General features: G+C 56.5%; 5 protein-coding genes across 11 annotated transcripts; 3 read left to right on the plus strand and 2 right to left on the minus strand.

Moving 5' to 3' along the window:
- Window positions 1-1763: 1763 nt before the first annotated feature.
- On the plus strand, window positions 1764-4593 carry FOXR1 (forkhead box R1). The gene is made up of 5 exons (XM_009982776.2): window positions 1764-1884; window positions 2721-2935; window positions 3263-3531; window positions 3920-4152; window positions 4565-4593. Exons 1-5 carry the CDS (start codon window positions 1764-1766, stop codon window positions 4591-4593), a joined length of 867 nt encoding a protein of 288 aa, XP_009981078.2.
- Window positions 4594-6273: 1680 nt separating this feature from the next.
- On the plus strand, window positions 6274-10179 carry CENATAC (centrosomal AT-AC splicing factor). The gene is made up of 9 exons (XM_086626935.1): window positions 6274-6572; window positions 6658-6823; window positions 6897-6959; window positions 7096-7160; window positions 7608-7713; window positions 8061-8091; window positions 8490-8573; window positions 8676-8808; window positions 9279-10179. Exons 1-9 carry the CDS (start codon window positions 6274-6276, stop codon window positions 9322-9324), a joined length of 993 nt encoding a protein of 330 aa, XP_086483061.1. The 3' UTR covers window positions 9325-10179.
- A 163-nt stretch (window positions 10180-10342) lies between these two features.
- RPS25 (ribosomal protein S25) lies at window positions 10343-12200 on the minus strand. The gene is made up of 4 exons (XM_086626777.1): window positions 11889-12200; window positions 11268-11451; window positions 10791-10889; window positions 10343-10407 (listed from the first exon to the last, which is right to left on the minus strand). Exons 1-3 carry the CDS (start codon window positions 12198-12200, stop codon window positions 10795-10797), a joined length of 591 nt encoding a protein of 196 aa, XP_086482903.1. The 3' UTR covers window positions 10343-10407; window positions 10791-10794.
- TRAPPC4 (trafficking protein particle complex subunit 4) lies at window positions 12199-14110 on the plus strand. Of its 5 annotated transcripts, none has more exons than XM_086626843.1 (5): window positions 12199-12373; window positions 12690-12864; window positions 12950-13053; window positions 13152-13278; window positions 13651-14110. In XM_086626843.1, the coding sequence occupies exons 1-5, from the start codon at window positions 12199-12201 to the stop codon at window positions 13727-13729; spliced, it is 660 nt and encodes a 219-aa protein (XP_086482969.1). In that variant the 3' UTR covers window positions 13730-14110. The 5 variants fall into 5 exon arrangements, with proteins under 5 accessions (XP_086482969.1, XP_086482973.1, XP_086482972.1 ...); XM_086626847.1 differs by having other exon boundaries at window positions 12690-12757; window positions 13005-13053; XM_086626846.1 differs by having other exon boundaries at window positions 12690-12732; window positions 12947-13053.
- Window positions 14111-14243: 133 nt separating this feature from the next.
- On the minus strand, window positions 14244-22398 carry SLC37A4 (solute carrier family 37 member 4). Of its 3 annotated transcripts, XM_086626841.1 has the most exons (10): window positions 22251-22398; window positions 21903-22135; window positions 20448-20691; window positions 19087-19245; window positions 18604-18689; window positions 17549-17662; window positions 17190-17255; window positions 15984-16122; window positions 15520-15700; window positions 14244-14432 (listed from the first exon to the last, which is right to left on the minus strand). In XM_086626841.1, exons 1-9 carry the CDS (start codon window positions 22396-22398, stop codon window positions 15534-15536), a joined length of 1356 nt encoding a protein of 451 aa, XP_086482967.1. In that variant the 3' UTR covers window positions 14244-14432; window positions 15520-15533. The 3 variants fall into 3 exon arrangements, with proteins under 3 accessions (XP_086482967.1, XP_086482966.1, XP_086482968.1); XM_086626840.1 differs by having other exon boundaries at window positions 14244-15700; XM_086626842.1 differs by lacking the exon at window positions 17190-17255 and having other exon boundaries at window positions 14244-15700.
- Between the last annotated feature and the right edge of the window lie 728 nt (window positions 22399-23126).

Below are 23126 nucleotides of genomic sequence, written 5' to 3' on the forward strand. Positions count from 1 at the left end.
AAGGGGAAAGCGGCTTCGTGGTGCGACAGGTCGAGTGATACGTGGTAAATTATTAAACTGTAGTAGCTGGGTTGTTTGCAACACATCTCAAGTCAAATACCAGGCTCTGGTTTCAGGGAGGGGAAAGGATTTTGATTGGGGCACGCTCAGGCTTTTTTGAGGAAAGCAGCCAACGGCCAACCCAGCAGGTCCCGCTCACACCTGAGGAATCTGACGGGGCACACATCGTCTCTGCTAACGACTGAACTTTGTCACACCAGGGTGGGAAAAGCTATGCGACTGCAGTCTTCTGCCTCCAACAAAAGCCAAGCCATACTGGCTCGATGTTTGTGAAACGCCTAACAAGGGCATACAGCACAAACTATCGTGCCTGCTTTTATTGAGGAGGCAAAACGGAGCATGCCAGTGTCTTCTCTGCCCTTTGAAAGTTACCCCTTCAAGAAGAGCTTGGTTTGGTGTTTGACTTATTTTTCAACAGCCCCTCTCGAAAGATGCAAAAGCGCAAAGAGTGAGAACAGCGACAGCAAACAGCGCAGGAGTATTTGGCCCAAAGCACTGCAGAGCGAGCCTGCAGTGGGGAAAAGCACCTTACCCCTTCTTCCATCTCACAGCAAAAACCTAAACAATTCGAAGCCCAACCTGTGGTGCTTTCAAGCTGAGATTCTCCCAACATCACGATGCTAACGTTATGGTGCAATCTTTTGCAGCAATTGCCAAAAACAGCTTCTTTTGGTCCATCTCCCTGCTACAGACTGGCAGCAAGTCCCTGACGTACCCCGCCGCTACGAGCGTTAAGCTGCATCCTCCTACAAAACGGTCAACATGTGTAGAGAGCCTGAAATCTAATTGCCTGCTGGTACTAAGCCAAGGTTGGGATTTCTATTTGTAGATACCGCGTTTCCACCCGTGCCACCGTCCTCCCCTGCCCCCCGAGCAGAAGAGTGACCGTGACTGGGTGAATAGGATGAGGATGTATTACAACCTCCCTTTAGTAGCACAAACCACATTGCTTCGTTCGTAATACCTGGGACAGATTAGGCAGGGGCTGTGTTTCAAAGATGCTGTCGGAGAAACAAAACCAATTCAGTAAGGTGTGGAATTTAGACTGCGTCTTCGAGCTGCATAAAACGTTTCTGAGAGACACACTGTGAAAGCACACCCAGTATCTGCTTCACCTGGCTCCTTTTCCCCGATGGTGGTACTCCCTCGGTGTTTTGCCTGGGCTGATCTAAAGCAGCTTCCAGTCTTAAAACCTGCTACTTCCAGGCAAGCAGGGTGAGGGAGCTCCCCAGTCCCTGCAAACGCATCCCGAGCACTCTGTGCATCCCTCAGAGATCCGTCCTGCTTCCAGAGACATCCGGGTTCTCAGACCAGGGCAGTCCACTGCAGAGCGTAGGTAACGCTGTGATTTCATCAGAAGCAGGAAAAACTAAAAGGTTAGCCTAAGGAACACGGGAATGGCTCACTTACCAAGGCTCTAGCAAAGAAATCAGAGCCTACGTGGTGCCACCTATCCTATTCTCAATCAGCCCACTTACTCCACCAATACGGACCATTTACTCCCTGGAAGGGGCTTTAATAGGTATTTAGAAGTGTGAAACAGAGACCAGCCTTTCACCCACCTGTGTGATATCCTTTTTAAAATAAATACGAAATCAAGTCTGTTGGCACACTGAGCACTTCAAGCTCGTGGGATTCTTTGTGCCACCCTCGCGGATCCTGCCGCGCTCAGCACCCGGAGATTACTTTGCCGTACAAAGAAAATGTACTTGAGTTTTCAAAACAAGTCATTTTGGGAAAGCCTGCATTTAAAAAACGGCCTTGAGGACTGGGATATGGCAGAGGAGCTCAGACTCACCATCACTACTGAAGACTTTCTGCAAGGTAAGGGCCTCAGGGGGACTGATTGACTCGGCTTCCTTTTAAAAAGATTCCTGTTTCCAAAACTCAGGTGAAAATGGTAAAATCTGGCAGATAGTAAGTTCCAGCCTAGTTAGCAAAAAGCCCATTTTCTTTATGTTTAAACGTGATCAGATCAAATTAGAAGTTACACATAAAATAAGTATGCAGCTTACAGAAAAGGAGGCAAACACAAAAAATACAAGCTCACCACAGCGTCTCTGGGCTCCCCATGTCTACCATGGAGACCCCGCGCCACCGCTCGCTGCCAGGGGCACTACCAGATGCCAGGGGTAAGTCTGGGACCTGGTACTACCTACAGAGGCTGGCCGTGTTCCAGGGAATGGCCTGGGAAAGGGGCTTTTCTTTTGCCAGCCAGAACATCTGTGTCCAGACCGGAATTTTTCTAAGCTTACTTAGAAGAAGTTGAAGCCAACTCTCAAGGACCAGGATATAACTACATAGCCGTGCCTGCAGACACACTTCCCTCCGACTGCAACCTTTTGGGTAGATAAACTTGGGAAAGGAGGACCGAAAGGAGTAATTTAAACTCTTCTGGCTTTGCAGGGGAAAGAGAAAGTAAAATTTCAGAGCTAAGCACTGTTGTTTGGGCTGGCTGCAGCAGTGCAAGTACAGGCAGACATGCACACTGTATGCAAAACAGGAAATAAACCACTATTTAGAGGGATGAGAAGGCAACTGGGGACCTTTAACTTGGGATTTGCATTGCATTAGAGCTTCCTTACGCTGCGTCTGGACAGCAGGGTCTAGAAATGGTCCTCAGGTAGGACCAGTGTGGTGACGTTGCTCTTTCTCCTTAGAACCTGGTGTTCAGCCCCATCTGTGGATGTGGGTAAACCCCAGCCTGGTCTGCCCCATCCCTGGGAGCCCTGGCGTAGACCTGGCCAGGTCCGACAGCCCAGCGGCCTCAGTTGCTGGTGCCACAGAAACCTCCTCTCTGAACACATCCTGGGACTACTCTGACCCGTACTGCTCCGAGGAGGACGAGCTGTCATCCTCCAGCGAGGCTGGAAAGGTAAAAAAAAGGGAAGTGCTTGACCGGTCCTAGGCATCGTACTCACTCAACGAGCCCGTGAGAACGAACGAGCTGGCTCAGCACCTTTGTGAGCGGATGCGTCCTGTTTCTGCAGGGGTCAGTCAGTGCACGGAGCCCGTCTGACGAACAAGCTGAGACAGGGACAGAGTACAAAGGACAGGGAGAGAGGCTCAAATTTAAAGTATATAAGCTTTCTATATGCACTCTGCCAGACGCACCCTTCCCCAGAACAAAGCAGCTTATCCCTGTCCCTCATTCCTCCCAGCGCTAATATATCCACATCCTCTTTCTCTTTCCTCTCCACAGCTTACTGAGGATGAAGACGCTTTGGGCGCGAACGTCCCAGTTCCTCAGGAGATGCCGGAAACTCCTGAACTCAAGGTGACGCCCATGCCTTGGAAATCCGCAGTCCTCAGACCTCAGAGCATGAAGCTCAAGTGCCCCAGGCAGACAAGCACCAAAATCAGGGGAGGCTGGCCCCGACCCCCCCTGAATTACTGCGTCCTCATCACCCTCGCCCTGTGCAACAGCGCAAGTGGCAGTCTGACCGTACAGCAGATCTACCAGTTCACACGGTACTCACTCTTCTCCCAGCTCCTAGTGCAGAATGAGGGGAAGAGGGGCAACGAGGGGTACAGGAGTCTCTGGTCTCCTGCTGGGGAGCAGGGATGTGGCAGCCAGGACTCGTGTTCGGATCCTAGCTCTGCCTTCGGCTCAAGATGCTGCCGAGAAAACGGCTTCCTCTCTTTGTCAACACCCAAATCCATAAGTGTCGAGAGGCAGCGTTTTAGTTTTGTCTTACCCCCCTTAGAAAAACGCAGTGCTCAGCTGTGCCAGCCACCCTTACACCACTGCAGGGGGCAGGGATGACCCTCTCCTCCTTCCCTCACTCAGATACGATGTATTCTGTTATCTATCACAGCCTAAGTGCTTCAACTCAGGACAAATCTTTTCTCTCCGCAGGCAGCACTTCCCATTTTTCCAAACAGCCCCAAAGGGCTGGAAAAACACGATCCGACACAACCTGTGCTTCAGCAGCTGCTTTGAGAAAACCACCGGCTTCGTGTGCGGCGAAGGAACCCGCAAGTCCTGCCTGTGGAAAGTGACTCCAGAAGGACGCAGAAAGTTTCGGGAGGAAGCGCAGGCCCTGCCCAAAGAGGCTCTTGACTTGGTGCGCCAAAGCATGAGCGAACCGGGTACGTTTCAGGGGGCAGGAGCCCCACAAAACGCAGAGTGAGTCAGACTTCGCAAGATTCCCATAGCAGGAGGGGTACAGGCAGGCACCCAAGCCAGTTCGCAGCCACCAGCACTGCCAGATACGAGGTCTGGATGACACCAGACACTTAAAGACCCCTGTACAGATACCCCCACAAGCAGGGCTTGGTCACCAGGCAGGCCAAGAATCCTTCTTTAATGAAACCAACGTAGCGAGACAAACAAACCAGGCTACATTAAAACACCGAGCCCTCAACTCGGTATCGCGTCGCTCAGCAATACGATACCCGTGAGTTTAATATGGATAAGGACTGAGGCTGTGGCATCAGTGCCCGAGCAGTCACTATGGTCCAACCATCTCAACTTCCTTCTCTCTCTCTCTCTCTTTTGCAGATCTCATGAGATCTCTCTTTGGCCTATGACTCATTCTGGCTCCCCGCTTCCGAAACACGTACCGTGTATTTTCAAACCAAGCTTGTTTTCTCAGGTGTTGCTGCAGGTAGCTTCCCAAGAACGGCATGTGGAAATTATGAGCATCGTGATGTAAGGACTCAAATTTAGAAGGGGGGGGTGGGGAGGAGAAAGATGACGGATCTGATTTCCTTCAGTAAGGCAAGTTTTTGCTCCAGCTGCACACATCTCAAGTTGCAGAGGCATTTTGACATGCGGCACGCGCTACGACTTTGTGTTCAAGTCCTCCATGCAAGCTGCTGCCTTGTGCAATGTCCTTGCAGTACAGAGGATTAAGCTGCAGGAGAAGGCTGATCTGTCCGCTAACGAAGGGTCTCAGCCCACAGGTCAGAGGCTGAGCAGAGAACGCGTTATCTGGCTGAGTAAGAGGAGCCCCTACCATGCAGATGTTATTCCAAGCCATTGCACTTGCCTGCCCAGCTGTAAAACCAGCGGGCAAGGATCCACATAACTGCTGGGCAGGCTGTTTGGAATTTCTCTAACACTCACTTAGCTTACTGACATGTTCTTGACACTCACTTCTCTAGCGAGAGACAGGAAAATCACGTCCCCAGGCCAGAAGTCAGGCAGATAGCAGGTATCTAGTGTTCAAGAAGAGCAGGTTTTTCGTACCTTCTTCCTGGCCTCTGCAGCAGTTGCTCGAGTCAAAGCATGACGGTCTGGTTATGTCCATTATCAGTCCTTTGCGCAGCAGGAGCCGGGCACCCTGTCGACAGGGGACAAACAGTTCTGGACTTTGCTGTTGGGTTATATTCTAGAGCTGGACGACAGGCGGAGGGTGCCAGGGGATAGCCCATCCAAACCTGCTCGACAGGGCAGGCTGGGCACAGCCTGGAGATCGGCCCGCTTCGCCCGCGTGCCCACGAGAGCGTAAATGAAGAGACGCCTTAAAAGCGATCCGATCGAGTCTAAACGCACGCGTTAGGATGGCAGCTTCCCCGCCCAGCGCACAAACCACCGCGCAGCGTGGGTCTGCACACTGGGTGCTAATGCCACCCGAGCGAATGCAGGAGTCGGAGGGCGACAGATGGCTGTCAGCCCCACGCATGGCAGCGCGGGTTGTCTGCCTGTCTGTCTGAGCAGGACCTGATCTAAGGCGAACAGCCTTCGGAGGCTGCGCTGGATGGCAGCACTGAGATAACCCTGACGCTGCAGTTCAGATGCTCTCCTGCAGTCACGCCAGGCGAGACCTCGAGCATCCTCTGCTTCCGCTAAATAAAAAAAAAAACCCGAACCGCACATTTAATATTTTGGGAGAGCATATTTGGATGGGCGGGAAAACAACGGTGTCAGACCAACGCTACCGGACAGGCTGTGCCAAGAGGCAGTGAGGCGGGAGGTCGGTGTGTTTCAGGGAAGCACCACGCGCCTCCAGAGAGCGTTCACAGCAACGACGGAACTCGAGCCTGAAAGCAGGCGAAGCTTCCGACAGCCCGGGGGATAACGGCACGGTTTTTCCCGCGACCCTCGAGTCCGAGCATCCTGCGGCGGGACTCGGCACCTCCGACACCGGCGCTGCCCGCCAAGGGCTGCAGCGAGCCGCAGCCCGGCGGGGGCACTCCGCGGCTCCCCCCGGGCCGCGGGGCCGGGCCCGACGGCCGCGCACGGCGCCTGCGCGGCGCGGGGCCGCCATGGCGGTGCACTACTGCCCGGTGTGCCGCCGCACCTCCTTCGCGGGCCGCCGGCACCTGTACGGCGCCGCGCACCGGCGGCGGCTGCAGGAGGCGCTGGACCGGCTGCAGGAGGAGGTGGCGGCGGCGCGGGAGGCGGCGGCGGCGGCCGAGGACGGCGGCGGGGCCGTGCGGCGCTACGACCCGGCGGAGCACGAGCGGCGCGTCTGGTGCCTGTGCTGCGGCCGCGGCGTGCGGCGGGACGAGCGGCGGGGCGGGCTGGCGCTGCCGCGGGCCGGCCTCCTGCAGCACCTGGCCGGGTAGGGCGGCGGGCGGGCGGGCGAGCGAGCCGCGCGGGACGGGGCGGGACGGGACGGGGCGGGCGGCGCTGACGGTGTCCCGCAGGCCCGAGCACCACCGGGCGACCGCGCGGTTCTGGCGGGAGAACAGGGCGGAGGCGGCGCTGCGGGAGCGGTTCGTGGTGCCGGCCGAGGAGTACGAGCGCTTCGCGCGGGCGCTGGAGCGGGCGCTGGCCGCGCACCGGCGGCAGGAGGACGAGCGCATCCGCCAGGTACGCGCCCGGGTCCCGCCGCGCCCGCGTCCCGCCGCGCCCGGCCCGGCTTCACCCCTGGCTCTCCCCGCAGATGGCGGCCGGCATCCGGGAAGCCGAGCGCAGGCAGCGGGAGACGGTACAGGCCGCCCTGCAGGTCGGTGAGCTGTATCCTGCCCTGGCTGCGCCCCCCCGCGCACCGGCACCGGACGCTCTCGGGAAGGGCTGGGGGCGGGTAGGGGGGCTCTGCTCAACGCCAGAAATATTGTTCCTTTTTCCTGAATCACACTCAGCTTCAAACAGAGCCAGCGCTTTGCGCGGGACCGCCCGGCTGCAGCCCCCCAGCAGGACCCCAGAGGTGAGAACTCGTTCCCTCAAGTTGCCGCTAACCCGAACCCCGCACAAAACACCGGACCCCGCACAAAACACGGGTCCACGCCGCAGCAGCAGCCTCCCTCGCTCGCTGCTGCTGTTGCTGGAGTTGACACCGTCATCACCGGGATCTCGCGCTCGCTTAGATCCTTCACAGACTTTTACCTAGACCATAGTAAGCACCGTAGCCACAGAAACCTTACTCTCTCGTCCACGCGTTTGCAGGTAAGCACCAACAGCCATGAAGAGCGAGCACAGCGGTGACATACAAGTATTTAACATACCATGTCCCGAGAACACTTCTCCTTTTCCTTCTCACTGCAAAGCTCTCCAACTACAAACACAAATTCTGCTCCAGAAACCTCTGGACAGCCGTTGCCTGCCCGGCTTCCACCGTCACTCACCTCTCAGACTCTTGGCCTCTGTGTTCCAGGGACCCCCCTCACGATGCAGAGCAGCCTGGCCCCAGCTGGATGCAGGTGGGACCTGAATTAAACTGGATGGAATCAGGCCAGGCTTTGACCTTCATTGGCCACCAGGTAGGGGTGAGGTGCTAATGAGCGTGGCTTAAATAATATTTAACTGCGAGTTACGCAGAGCACGTGTTGCAAAGCAAAACAAGAGGTCACAGTCTCTGTCGCTGAAAAAGCAGCTTTGCAGGCTCAGGCGAGCGAATAGCCGAGAGCTTTGGTCATCGTTTCATAATGCAAATGTTCTTTAACATGCCCTGAAAAAACAAACGCTCCTTAAGGAAAGCAAAGAGCCTCCCTCTTGTCTTTTTGTAACAGAACTTGATTCCGGAAGGGAACGCGCACAGTACCATTCCCTTTAGAGATACGCTCGTGAAGGCATCGGTTTCTCAGTGGTTTTATGTTTCTGTTAACAGGAAACAGGAGGGAAAGGAAACGTTCACACAGGTAATCACGCCTGGTTCGTTTGGTTGCTGCCCCGCTGAAAACTCCTGGCTGGCAAACGTAACCAGGGTAACTCCAGGCAATTCCGAGGCAGCTGCAGCATGAGGAGCTGCTCACTCCTTTGCTCGTATTTGACATGCCAGAGGAGATGAAAACACTTCTGTATTTTGAACTCTGTTGCTGCTGCTGCTGTGTGGGGTGCGTGGTTTGGGGAGCCATCTGCTGAGGCCTTGACCGAGGCAACCCAGCTGCTTTTTGTTACAAAGCCCAAAGTTTACTTTTCCTTCACTGCGGACGTGGTAGGGCAAGCTGCAGGGAGAGGGGGAAGAGCGGATGCTTTTCCCTACCTCACATTTAGGTTAACTTCCCTGGCTAAATACATTTTCCCCTCTGACTTTTAGGAGCAAAACCTCCGTGGCTAACAGAGGAGGAGGATGGAAGTCAACAACAAATTGGACCTTCATATGAGGAATTTCTCAAACAAAGTGAGCGGCTTGTACATGTTTCAGTTAACCTTACATTCACTTCCGCGCGCTAAAGAAACTAAAGCAATTTGAAAAACTTGCGCTGATCCAAATATTTTTTAGAGGAGAAACAGAAGCTGAAAAAGCTCCCGGCAGAGCGCGTCGGTGCCAACTTTGACCATACCTCTCAGACAGGAGACAGCTGGCTCCCCTCCTTCGGGCGGGTTTGGAATCACGGCAGGAGGTGGCAGTCCAGGTGAGATGGGGGACAGCACGGGCTGATGATGAGCAGAAGGTTTTCAGCTTCCTTCCACGCAAGCTGCTCACACAGTTGGCTTGGCAGTAGCAGCGAGCGTAAGGACGCGTCTTCGCGCACGGAAGTTGTGCCACGCAGCGCTCGACCCTGGCAGAGCATCGCTCCTGTCCTGGAGCAGGGCACGTGCGACTTGCGAGGTGAAACGCGGTCACAGCTGCAGAGGCCACGAGCGCAGGGGTGTCTGGCTCACCTTTCAGCCCCAACCCGTGGGCGCCTTTTAATACACTAGAAAACTCTTGTCAGCTAGCTGAAGAGCGTGCTACAGGTCACTGAGATGATAAAAAAAAAAATAATCGAGGCGAGCTTCCGCTCTAAAACACTCTGCATGGCACTGCCGTACTTGTTAGATGAGGCAGCATTCATTGCGTCTTTCCTAAGGCTGCTGCATCCTGATCCGCGCTCTCTTTCAGGCATCAGTTTAGAACGGAATCGGGGGAAAAGAAGAGAAAAAAGTGATGAAGAGGAGCACTGCAGAAACCAAGCTCTGACTGCTGTGGAAAGGTGGAGTGTAGCTGCAGCCACACCGAGTTTAGCACTCTGAGTTAGTAGGTCCGTGTAGGTGCGTTCAGTCCCCAGGAAGGCAGGGTGACCACAGCGTAACACGGAGTTGAGTGCCGTTGCTGAAAGCTGTTCTGGCAGGGGGTGTTGTGCCAGATGCACTCCCCTGTCACAGACACGCAGCGCTGCTGGGCATCGCTTGCTACGCAAAGGCAGACCCTGCCAGCAAGGCAGCTCTCCTGCCCCCGCCGTATCTTCAGCATCAGAAAGCCTACCTTACACAGCACGTGCTGCCAGTGTCCTACGCTGACATGTAGCATGACGTCCTGGTAAAGAAATAAATTTTTGAGAAAGTTTTTTTTCTTTTTTTAAACGTTACCTGTGTTAGATCAACTGAAACTCTTTTCAGATGAAGGGCCCACTCTGGGGCAACTGGTGCCATGCGCCTCGTGTTTTCATTCTAATTTGTATTACTTTCACTCATTTTGCCTCACCTAAAGGACAACTAATTAGTCCTCGGTAGAAGAACGGAGGCCTTAAACACCTTTGCTGTGGGCAGTTCTTCTAATTGAAATAAAATACTTAAAGCCTCATTTAGAGCTGCTTATTAATGCTTCCCCACCAGACCTGATACATGCTGTTACCTTGTACAAAGAGATCTGTGGGCACCGCTTGTTTAGAGGGGGTTTAAATAATAAAAACATCCCACTAGCACCTTCCCTATCTACAGGGCAAGAAATGGGCTTCGATTTTCCTCTTACTAGAGCTGAACATGGTTTAACATCACTGGCTGCTGCGAGTGATGCAAGAGTTCCTTCCCTGTTCACAGTATAAAAGTGTGTTCATGGTACGTTTGTAAAAACGTATAAATGCAAAAACTGGCTGGCAGAGGAAGACAGCTGTGACCTGTACCAGAATCCACTATCAATAATGCATCAGTGATGAAGCGTACACGTTCTTGAAAAAGCAAGAAAAATTATTTCAATAATTTTATTGTATGCATCTACATAGGACATGTCGTTGACGAGGTCACCGGAGAACCTGCAAAGCAAGAAGTCCCACATCAGACAACCAGGTCAAAGCACGCTAGCACAAAGCAGCCTGGAAGCTCTGTTCCAGCAAGAATGCTTTGTTACGGTGCCTTGGGAGAGCAGGGAAGACATTGCAGCCCACAGAGACGGGAGAGCACACGGGGCTTTCCTCGTCTGATGGGCAACAAGGAAAAACATCGCAAACTGCTCTGTAATTCTGGATAGCTAATGCTTTCAGTAACGCCAGCCGGGATGTTGCTCGGACTACGAGCAACGTCTGGAGAAACGGCCTGCCCGAAGCATCGTGGCAGTTGTCCGTTACACAGCGTACAGCTGTTTGTTAGCTCCCCACAAAGCACCACCCAGCTCCCTTTGCAGAGCCCACCGCCTCACCTCCTCACGCATCCTCCCCTGCGGCCGGCGCGTCTCCACCCTTCGTGTTTCTGGTGTAGATTACTTGGGCTCGATGCTTGGACACCAGTTTGATCAAACCTGCCAAAAAAAGAAGTTATTTGAGTGCACGTGTACTGGAGGACACTGGGGACGTTGTGCTTCCTTCTACAGCTGCACAGCAGACAACGTGCAACAGGAAACGCCAGGGTACCCACTACTACACACACTTAGACGAGGCTTTTTAAGTCAAGATGTGTCCTTCTGGCAGCATTTTCTTAGTATAGCAACACCACTCAATGCAGCAGAGCCTCTGCTCCTTGCTTTGGAGCACTTTCAAAATGCAGGCTAAGGCAGTGGCTCATCAAACCACGCCAAGTTACGTAATTTGGATACAGCACGAAATCCTCTAGGTGAGCAAGGAAAAGAAAGCATCCAATTCAAGGAGCTTTCTGGTTTTCCACGCTTCTGAGCACCGACCTTTGCTGAGCAGCTCCTGGAGGGCAGCCCTAGCCAGGGAGCCTCGGATCTTCAGCCTCTCCGAGACAACTGCAGGCGTGATGAGCTTGTAGTTGGGCACTTCTTTGCACAGTTTGTCATAGGTGGCCTTGTCAAACAGCACAAGGTTGTTCAACTTGTCTCTCACTTTCCCCTTGGACCACTTCTACTCGGAAAAAGAAGAAAAACCAAAACCCTAAGGCACCTTCTACGCAATACCAAAAGCTTGAGCTTTAGGATGCCCCAAGAACCGCACCATCAAACGTCTCCGTATCACACCCCGGACTAAAGGGCTGATAAGACGCACAAAACCACGTTGAAGACGACACCGCCGGTAAGGCCGAGTAAAAGGACTAAAGCCGGTTGTCGCTCTCGTTCGGCGCCATCGGGCACAACGTGCTGCCCGAGGAAGAACGAGCTCCCCCCAGCCGGACGGCTGCCGCCCCGCCGCGGCGCCGGGAGCACCCGCCCGCCCCTCCGAGGTACCCGGCTCCCGCACCCCCGGCACCGCGGGTTCTCGCGGCGGGCCCCGGGAGGCCGCGGCGGGCGGGGGAGCCCGCGAGGCGCCTCGGCGGGCGCGACGCGGGCTCCGCCGCCTCCCACCTTCTTCTTGGCTTTGCCGCCGGACTTGTTGACCGGGTCCTTGTCCTTCTTGGCGGACTTGCCCGCGTCCTTCTTCTTCTTGTCGTCTTTGGGCGGCTGCGGAAGGACAGGGCGGTGAGCGGCCTGCCCCGGGCCCCGCGGCGGCCCCCCGCCCGCCCCCGCCGGTCCCCACTCACCATGCTGCGGCGGGTCCCGCAAGATGTCGGCCGAGAAAGGAAGCGGCTGGCGCGAGGCGCGGGGAAACCCCGTGCTCCGGGGCGGCTTCCGGAGCGCGGCGTGACGCCACTTCCGGGGCGGGGCGGGCGGTGCCATGGCGATCTTCAGCGTGTACGTGGTGAACAAGGCGGGCGGCCTCATCTACCAGCTGGACCACTGCGCGCCCCGCGCCGACACCGAGAAGACCTTCAGCTTCCCGCTCGACCTCGTGCTGCGCCCGCACGACGAGCGCGTCGTCGTCGCCTTCGGGCAGCGGGACGGCATCCGCGGTGCGGCGGGGGCGGAAACCGGGCCGGGGGCGGCGGGGGGAACCGGAACCGGGCGGCGGGGGGGGGGGGAGGGAACCGGGCGGCGGGGGGAACCGGAACCGGGCGAGGAGGGGGGAACCGGGAACCGGGCGGAGGAAAGGGGGGCGGAACCGGGCGGCGGGGGGGAACGGGGCTGGGGGTGGGGGGAGAACCGGGCGGCGGCGGGGGGTGGGGAACCGGGGTGGGGGGGTGGGGTGGGGGGAACCGGGCAGAGGGGGGGAACCGGGGGGGGGGGGTGGGGGGAACCGGGCCGCCTGACGCCGCACTGCCCCCGCAGTGGGCCACGCCGTGCTGGCCATCAACGGCGCCGAGGTCAACGGGCGCTTGACGGCGGACGGGAAGGACGTGCTGGAGTTCCTGGGCAACCCTGCCAACTACCCGGTGTCCATCCGCTTCGGCCGCCACCGCCTCTCCTCCAACGAGAAGCTCATGCTGGCCTCCATGTTCCACTCGTGAGACGGGGCGGGGTGTGCCACGGCACGGGTGGGGTGGCGTGGGCCGGGGTGGCGGTGGGCACTGAGGGCCCTCTCCTCACAGGCTCTTTGCCATCGGGTCGCAGCTGTCCCCTGAGGTTGGGAGCTCCGGGATCGAGATGCTGGAGACCGACACCTTCAAGCTGCACTGCTTCCAGACGCTGACAGGTACCCTCCGCTCCCGGGCACCCAGCACCGCGCTGTGCCGCTGGGGCTGTCACGGAGCTCGGCCTTCCTCACGCTCCTGTCTTTCTTTCTGGCTCCAGGGATCAAATTCGTGGTTCTTGCTGACCCCAGGCAGGCAGGGATAGACTCCCTTCTCCGCAAGATTTATGAGATTTACTCCGACTTTGCTCTGAAGAATCCGTTCTACTCCCTGGAGATGCCAATCCGGTAAGGAAAAGCCCACTCGTAATAACTGACAGCCCTTAAGTTAAGTAGCAAAGCAGAGCCAGAGGTTCAGGGAAGGGGGAAGACACACCACAGTGCTGCAGGGACAGGACACTGACCTGTGCTTTTTCCAGCGCTGCTCTGCTGGGAACGTGGGAGGCGCTTGTCCTTGGGACAAGCCCTGCTGTCTTAACATAGCACTCAAGCCCATACAAGAAGCTTTACTGGTACTCGACGGCCGAGCCAAAGTTTGACAGCAGTCAGGTTGCTGTCTCGTGACTTTCGGAATCTCTCCTCGAAGTATGCGGAGATCCCGTCTGTGTTTGCTTGTTCCCTAAGTAAAGTCATCCCCTTGTGCTCCTGTGGCTCTTTCAGGTGTGAGCTGTTTGATCAGAACTTGAAACTGGCTCTGGAGGCGGCAGAGAAAGCCGGACCCTTCGGACCTGGATCGTAGAAAAATCCTCGCCTGTTGCGTGGACTCCCTCTGAAGAGCGCGGCCTCGCACTTCCTCAGTTGGCCTCTCCCGGAGCGCTGCCCCCCACAGCAGAGACTGCGTATTCCCAAAACATGCTCCCTTGTCTCCCGAGATACCGTTTTATCCCTTTGTGTGAAATTTACCTTGAACAGACTCGTCACTGCATTTACATTGGGCCACAGAGGCTTATTCTGCTGTTGGGGCTCCACTGCCCCCGCGAGAAGACAGACACGGCGCGGGCCCGTGGCCGCACCACAGTCGATCGTCTTTCGTTTCGTAACTGTACATATGTATTTTTCCTGTAGAGCTCTAACTTATGGGTTTGCTGAGGGTTTCTCTAGAAATAATAAGCATTTGTTGAAGAGGTGGATGGCTGGTGGGTTTTTTTTGTTGTTGGTGGTGCGCTAAATTTGTGCCAGTAGCACCTCAAGAGGCTAAGTGGGTTTGGGTGGTTCTGCTCGCGCCGTTCTCCGTAAGACAACCGGAGCCCCTGTGACACTGCTCCGTTTTTATTTCACAGATAGGAGAAGATCACATAATTAAGTACAAAAGGTAATTCGCTTCCATTGTTTTAATTAAGGCTGGCTACCTACTCTTGCAACCAAGCTGTTCAGCAAAGTACCTGCATGCAGGTTCTCCATGAGTTGAACTTGCCTCTTCCAGGACCCTAAAGCAGTAAATCCTTCCGGGGAAAAAAAACCCAAGAATATTCAACAAAATCCCAGTTAAAAACCTGAGTCTGCTTATTGCAAAGAGTGCTGGCCCTGACTGCTGCAGGCTGCTGGCTGCCAGCGGTGGCTCTGCCGAGGCCGACTCCCAGGGGGGCAGCCTGAGCCCCCACCCACAGCCGTGAGAGACCAAAACCATTGGAGACCCTACTGGAAAAATACAAGCTGATGGCAGGAATACGGGTTGCCACGAGACCCAGCGGCAGAGTCGTGGGCTGGCAGCAGCTGTCGCAATACCCGCTGCTGGGTCAGCGTTCCTGGCGGATTTGCAGAGCGCTGGCTACAAGCTGCCTCCCTGGCAAATCATTAACCCTGCGCGCAGAAACCGCGCCGGGCAGGATCGCTTCGGGAGAAGGAGCTTCTCTAAACGCTCTCCCCTGAAGTGCCAAGGTTTTCTTGGAAACGTGCCTGTTTCCCGAGTGCTGCGGCGAGCCCTGCCGCGGCACCGCGTGGGTGTTCTGCTCGTCCGGAGCAAAACACCTCTCTGGCTCCTAACAACTCGTCTCGGGGAAAGCTAAAGCGACGCTGCTCTCAAATCAGCCGTGAGGCTGAACCATCATCATCATCACTCACTGCTCTGCCGCTGCTCCAGGGCCCGGAGCGCGCAGGGAGCTCACGCCGCAGTGAACTGGGACAGCTGCGCTTACGGCAGCTGGACGGGGCGCACGAGCGTGGCAGCAGCGCCCCAACCAACGGGGCTGGACTGGCAGTTAAGGGACGAGACGAACAGTAAGGGCAAAACTAAACGTTGGCAGCACCTGGAGCCAGGAGAGAAGCTCGGGCTGCGCAGCCTGCTTCCTTCGCCGCCAGTGCCGGGAGAAGGCGGCACGCGAAAAATCACAGCAAATGTCAACTGGCTGAATTATCACATCTCGAGGGAAAAAGTGATCGGTAGCGGGAACCTTGTGCCCTCAGGCACGGGACGGTGGACAAGAAATGGAGACGTTTTTATCTAGGTTGCAGCAGTAGGTAAACTCACTCCTAGGCCAGTTAAACAAAAAATGAGCATCATTCACGGTGGCGTGGGAGCATCCTTCTCACCGAGCAGCTTCTCCTCAGTCAGCCTTCCTGGGAATCCGGCCCATCTTGGTGCGGATATTCCGCAGTAAGAAGAAAGCCACCGTGCTACCGGCACAGGTGATTTCGGCGACCCAGAAGGCTGTGGCCCAGCTGTAGTGCTTTGCAATGGTACTGAAGGGGAGTCCAGCCAGAAAACCCCCAACTGTAAGGACAAACAAAGAGAAAACCAGCAAGGCTTCAGCATCTCAGTTTTACCTGCCGATACTTGCTACAAAAATCCCCCGGGCCTGGTCTGAACTTAAAGCACAGGGCAGAATCCTGCCAGGTGCAGGAGGAAGCATCCCTGAGGCTTCCAGCTCTATTATCTCTGCTTCTTAGGTGGCTTCCCGTCATCAGCAACTTGGCACCCACGGGCAAGACCACGCTTCATCAAGAACACACACGGGTTCTGTTCGTTTTTTTGCGGGGAAACGGGCATGACTCACCGTTGGCCATGAGGGCCACTATGGCGTGGGAGGTGCCGCACAGGTTGGCAGGGGCGCTTTCGTTGGCTATCACCCCAAACAGGGCGATCGGCCCGTACGAGCAGAACCCAAACACAGCTCCCAGAGTCAGGATCCACAGCTGCCAAAACAAGTTACGATCAGACACGGGATCTGAGCATCTTTCCGCTGTCAATCAGCAGCTGCCGACAAATCTCAGCTCCTACGCGCAGTACGAGGGCGTTTTGACATTTCTGGGCTGACGTCGGCCCCCTGGCCGGCAGACAAAAGAGCTCGAGCCTGCGGCAGACCCCTGTACACACCCCCCAGCTACACCTCCACCACACCGTCTCGCTGGGCAGCGCGGGCTCTCCTCTCTCCTACGGTTCTGCCCCCTATACCGCACGCACGCGATGTGCTTTTTTGCCCGAAAGAACCAGAGCATCAAAGAGAGATGGGCAATGAGCCCGTGAAATCCCACAGGAGAGAGATGTGAGTCGAGTCACTTTCAGAAACAGTCCTGGAGACGCCAACTAAAAGCTTTTCCCATTTTAGGTGCAAGCGACCCATCAGAGCATCTTTGTTTGCATGAAGCCACTATCTGATAACCTCAGTGTTACCAAACAAATGCAGAAACAAGACCAGAAACCCCCAACAGTCTGAATTTCAGCGTTAGCTTACACCCTAGGAAAACAACAGGCTCAGAATGTGTCGGTCGCTTGTGGAAGGACAACGAAAGAGAAGGAACTTGACCATCTCAAGATCACAGCGTGCTTTTTGAACTATAAACGCCATTTCAAGACGCCCGGGGGGAAAGTAAGTGGCATCTTATTTTCCAGATGGGAAACAGAAACAAAGAGTTAGGAAAGCACTTGCCAAAGTTAAGCAGGAAGGCATCTGTAGGGGCAGGACCGTTCCTCCCCACCTCACTCACAAGACCCTTATCTGGCGACGTTTTACCTGATGAACAAACGTCCTCAGAACCTTCTATACAGACACCTAAAAGTTTTACATTCAGACTTTTTAAAGTCAGTTAGTGTACTCCAACGATCACACGGAAAGCTTTCTTTTGCAAAACTTACAGTTCTCTCTTCTTAATGCCCTGGTTCTAAGTTCTGTAGCGCTAACCGACCTCCCAGGGTAGGAAAAAGGGCAGATCAGCGAAAGCAGACACAGGCAGAGGGAGGAAAAAAAACGCAAGGCAGAAACCTCATGTTCTTTCAGGCCTGTAAGATCAGCTAGAGGTTGCAAGGCTACAGTCCAGAAGTGATTTTCCTGAAGAAGAAAAAAAAGGAAAGAGGAGAAAAGCGGTTTCATTCATTCAGCAATCGTCAGGGCAGACGTGTGTCGCGCCTACGCTCCAGCCGGTACCGCGGGCTCCCCGAGCCCACCGAGGCAGCAGCAACCCCAACCGACTGCTATTCCGCTCCTCTGTAGCACCAACAGGGAAAACAAACTTAGGGCTCTTGGGAAGGATGAGGAGAACAGCGGCGCTCCCTCTCACCAAACTCCTCACCGGTCCCGGGCTATCCCTACGACTCATGGTCAGCCGCTCGCGTGTGGGTTACCTTGGGAGAACCGCCCGTGACCGTCACCCGGAAGAGAAACATAGACGCGCACATCCCGGCCATCATGGAAAGCAGCAACGCGTGCCGAGGATTCCCGTAGCTCGACAGACCCACCTGTAACACAGGGAGGGAAACTGCGGGTCAAAACTGGAAGGACTCCTTCCCCAACGCTGTCCACGCGGCGCAGTCGGGAACACGGAGGGAACATCGGAAGCAGGACTTCGAGCAGGACCTCTCGGTTTGGTTTCAGGACTGCCCACGGCCGAACTGTGCTAAACAAGCCGCTCGTAGTGACGAACGACACCTCTCTTATCAACTGCGCCCTCCTTCCACCCTGAACTTGGCTCCAGATCCCACCACTGCATTTTTAATGTGTTTTTTTTTTTCCAGCCAGAAGACTACTGCCAAGAACCAGATCTCTTTGACCACTGGAGAGCACAGTAAAGCCAACAAATCAAACAGACCAAACACCTTAAACCCAACAGGCGTATTGCGATCCCTAACGTCGGCACACGTGTTTCCCCAAACCTCCCAGGGTGCTGGGCAGTGGTCCTCGTGCACACAGCAGAACTGGGAACGGGACTGATTCTCTCCATCGTACCGCGGAGCGGCAACACCACCTGGATGGAGCTAGGCTGTTGGGATGGGTCGCGTCCCTCCCGACCCACCTCCGCAGCAAGGGAAAGAGATGGGTTAATCAAGAATGGTCCAATTTTCAGCAGTCCCGTTTCAAAGCAAGGTAGTTTGGACACAGAACCGCATCCGAAAGAAGAGCTTGGGAAGACAGAAGAAACAAACATGGCACTGGGGCTGGCTGCTTCCCAGCGTGACGCAGCAGCTCCCTACCTCTGCGTTCTGGGTATCCTGGATCTCCAGAGCAACATAAGGGGAGTGTTCCGCTCCACTACTGGAGCAGGTATTAGAGGGGAAACGGGGAGGAAAAATCATCCTTAAGCACTCGTGAAGGACACCAGAAACAAATGTAAAAATTCTGAAGCAGCTCAGATTGGCCCTGTGTCAACTGCCCAGCACACCGGAGGGTCCGGATTACTTACTCTCGCTACCGCTCTGTCAGAAAGATATCCAGCAGCAATGCTTCCCACCAGACCCCCGATCTCCAAGGCACTCATGTAGGAGCTACCTAGAATGCAGGTGAAGCAAAGAACAGGCCATCAGCTCCGGTCACGACAGCAAAGCTGCTGCGTGCTTTAGACCAAGCTCAGCTGCCTCCAGCTCACCACGAGCTCAGAGCAGCTCTGCTGGACAAGATCCTCCAGCTCATCCTCGTACAGGAATGCCCATTTGCCAGTCCCAGGAGGGCCTTGGCATGAGACAGTACTGGAGCACTCGGTGCACGCAGCGAGCTTCATCAGCGAGTTATTTCAAGAACTACGTGCCTCCAAACGGACAGGCAGGAGGTGAGCAAACGAGCCTCTCGCACGGAGGTGCCCGCGTCCTTTTGCTGCACCCAGTCGAGCTCTCTGCCACACCTCCCAGACTGTAGCCACAAAGCTTAGAAATGCAGCTCCGCATCTTACCCACGAGCATGGACTGTCCCCTCTCCTGGATCAGGAAGAGCTGTCCCCAGTCGGTACAGCACGTTTTCACTCCAAAAACGACCAGGTAGCCCGTCGACAGCACCCAGAGGTACGGCGAGAGCAGCAGCTCTGTCAAAGTGCTGTTGTCACTGGAGGAACCTGTGAGGAAGATCCGGAGGAAGGTTACTACTGCTCGAGCAACGGAACCGCAGCGGCTCAGCGGTACTACAGACACTTCTGCAAGCAGGATTTGTGCATAAGGACATCCTTACAGAGGGAGATATTCATAGCTACTGGTAGTGAATGGCTCTACCACCCCCTTGTTCTGGGTTTGCTGTGATTTCAGAATCTTTTCTGTCAAATTATTCCACGCTCATTAAAGCTTTCAAAAGAATAATCAAAACACCACAAAGGTGGTTAGAAAAACGACCTGCTTCTCCAGATTTTGCTTTTAAGCTCTGCCTGTGAAAGTCACTACGTAGACCCAAACAAAGATGCTGACTATCAGGTGCTACCTTTTTTTTTTTTTTTTTTGCATCAGTCATCCAAGAACTTTCCCCTCCTCAGAGAAAGCTCTAGGGGAAGCGATACTGGTTTTGTACCCAAAGAGGTCAAGTCTAGCAGCACGGGCATCGCAGGACAGCATGGGAGGTGGGCTGAGTTTCCACTGGCCTTTAAAATCCCACCGCAAACCTCTGTTGCAATTCCCCTCTACCTGTTCTGCTTTGAGAGGAGCACCATACCCAGTGGTCTGAACAAACATTTACTAACTAGATGTCCTGGGTTAGGACAGAAAACACTGAGCAGAGTCCACCGCAAGCCAGGGGTCAAGAGAACCCACGGCGGGGTGAGGGGAGAACTGCCTGTCCCCTGGTAACATGGAGGAGAGGAAGGTCAGGCTTAAGGAAGCATTCCCTGCTGTTGTGTTTTTTCCCTCTCTCCAGTGCCCCACAGGAGACTCGGCTCACGCTCTAAGCAAGTAAAGCCCCAAGAAAACGAGGGCGCTGCTAGGAGGAAGACATTACGCCGACGGGAAGACGAAACGGCCACGAGCGTCTCAGCAACGCGCACGCGGCCGCCGGCCGCCCAAGGAACAGAACGAGTTGGCCGTCAGGGTCTTCCTCTGTCCGCTGCGCTTTGCGGTGACGCTCTCAGAAGCTTCGACGCAGCAGCTCAGCAGTTACCAGAATAAAGCTGCTGAAGACAACCCCTCACACGTATCCTGCCAAACAGGGATTTCGGGAAGCGGGAAGGACGGAGGTCTCGGTCCACCGAGAGCGACACGTTTGTGCCAGAACACAGACGGAAGGCACCGCACCTTCTCCCACGGCTGCCTGCTTACAGCGAAGTCTTCTGCTCACCTTTCTTCCCTTTCTTGACTCCTTGGTCAATGTTGGGTAGCCCAACATCCGACGGCTCGTTCTTAATCAGGACGAGGCATACAAAAGAGACGACCACGCAGATGAAGCCGGAGAAGGACAAAGTCACGCGCCAGTCGTAGTGCAGAGACACGAGAGCAGCGACGATGGGGCCTAAGCCTCCAGCCAAGTTCATGCTTGCAGACAGGATTGCCCACCAAGTCCCAAACTGGGAAGGTTCAAACCACTGTGCGACAAGAAGGAAAACAGCCTGAGGTCTGAGAAAGAGAGCGATGCTGCGCCTGAAAATCCTCAATCAAGGCCCACGCTGTGGGCTGGGGGCAATTCAGATCCAGACCTACAACAGCAGGTAAAGGGAGTGCCTACTCTTTGCTACCTTAGTCCTGCAGGGACCCCGAAACGTTACGCAAACGTCAGCCACAGGAGCCTGACAGGTGGTCACACCGCGAGCCAGCTCGGAGTTATTTCCATTTACAGACCATGAAACTGAGACGTGGGCTCTCTGAGAGAGGCAAATTTAAGAGCGCGCGGTTCGGCACGCTCGCTCGCTAGGAGCGGCCTTCTCCTGGAAAGGTCTGCTGGCACAGGACGGTGAACGGATAGGCAGGGAGTCACGGGGTAACTTTAGGACTCGCTGCTGCCTTAAGCATCGGGCACCATCGGCTCTGTATTGCAACGTGCGCCCAGAGCCAGAACCGCTCGGGTGGCTGCTGTCAGCAGGAAAACGCCCGAGAGCTGCGTTCTCCAACGCCTCCAGAAGACGCTACGGCTATTGTTTCTGTTACTCGTGCCCCAGATGAGACCAGATGCCTCACCAAAGGGCAATGCAGCTGTTCACCGTCCCCCTCATCCCACAACTGCACGTGTTCCTGGATTTTATGTCTTTCGAGAGAGGCTGGCACACAGCTGCCCTCCTTTCCTCCTGTCCTAAGGCAGAAATCAATATCTGTTCTGTTTGGATCGCCACAAAACCCAAATACGTGCAGCTTAGAGGCTTGACTCATGCCGTTCCTCCCTGTTACCTGGTTCTCTACCTGAACAGCCTGGAATTTGCAATTCCCAAGTTCTCTGAGCGTGCAGGTCATCGCCCCTTGCCCAGCAGCAAACCCCCACAACGGCAGAGGGACAAGCAGACCTCCGTCTTCAGGCTGAAAATACTGGATTCCGACAACTTAACGGCTCTTACGGCGGGGAAGGACACGTTATCGGACCGAGGCAGACTCGAGGCACGCAAACACGAGGGCGAACTGAGAGAACCTCCGTTAGAGTACGCGGAACCTCGCACACAAGAAAGCGCAGCTAGTGGCTTCGACCTCCTTAGCTGGAAGGAGGCAGGAAGAGACGCGGGTTCACCTGGATTCGGAACAACGGTCCTGCAGCGCGGTCCCGCTGCTGGAGGGGGGGCTCCGAATCCCCCCCGCCTTCCCCAGCACTCACCTTCCGCAGCACCTTCCCGCAGGGCGGCCAGCCCAGCCCCTGCGCCAGCCCGTTCAGGAACCAGAGCCCCGCGAAGGCCGCCACGGTGGAGCTCCCGGAGAAGAGCACGTTGACCAGCCCCACCAGCAGCAGCCCGCAGGAGAAGAGCCAGCGGGCGCTCAGCTGGTCGGAGAGGACGCCGCTGACGAACTTGCTGACGGCGTAGGCGGCCGACTGGCTGCTGGTGATGAGACCTGCGGCGGGCAGAGCCCGGGAGGCGCCTCAGCCGGGCGGCGCGGCCCCCGGCCCGCCCGGTAACGGCGGCACCGAGCGGGCGGGGCAGAGGGGGGCGGCGGGGCCGGCACTCACCCAGGTCGTCCTTCCCCAGCGGCACCTCGGCCATGACGGCGGGCATGACGAACGAGAAGGTTTTGCGGTTGAAGTAGTACAGCGTGTACCCGACGAACATGGCCGCGAAAATCACGGTCCGGTACCGCCCGTACCCGCCGGCCGCCATCCCGCCGCGCTCCTCCGGGGCCCGGCGAGGCCGGGACGGCACGGGACGGGACGGGACGGGCGACGCGGCCGACGGCCCGGCCCGGCGCGGCGACGGCGCGAGCGGAGGGCACCGGGCAGCGCCGCCGGCCGCTGCCGCAGCTCCGCCCCGCCCCGCGCGCCGGCCCCGCCCCGCCGCGCCCATTGGGCGGTGAGTCCCGCGCCCCGCCCCGTCCCGGGCGCACGTCCCGCCCCGCCGCGCCCATTGGGCGGTGAGTCCCGCGCCCCGCCCCGCCCGCCAGTCCCGCCCCGCCGCGCCCATTGGGCGGTGTCCCCCTCGCCCCGCCCCGCCCCGCGCGCCGGTCCCGCCCCGCCCACAAGACCCGCCCCGCCGCGCCCATTGGGCGGTGGGCCCCGCGCCCCGCCCCTCCGCGCCCCGCCCCGCCGCCCCCGGGTCCCCCTGCCCCGCGGCCCGAGCACCGAGCGCGTCCCCGCGCTGCCCGAACCAACGAAACCGTTCGCGGGAGGCTGTCGGGAAGTGTAATTTTTATTTTTGGTTGGAAAGGCCGAAATGGAGAACGACGTCGGATGCACATTCACAGGTGTCCGCGCGAGCCCGTCCGACTCCGCTGCAGCGTCCCGCGGAGGCGGAGGGCACGGAGGCGCGCGACGAAGCCCGTCCGAGTCCGCACACCACCGAGGACGGAGGGCAGCTGCGATGAAATCGGCCGGCCTCTGTTCTCGCCTCGC

The sequence above is a fragment of the Tauraco erythrolophus genome, chromosome 26 (assembly GCF_009769465.1).
Source record: "Tauraco erythrolophus isolate bTauEry1 chromosome 26, bTauEry1.pri, whole genome shotgun sequence".
In the NCBI taxonomy this organism is placed as follows: Eukaryota; Metazoa; Chordata; class Aves; order Musophagiformes; family Musophagidae; genus Tauraco; species Tauraco erythrolophus.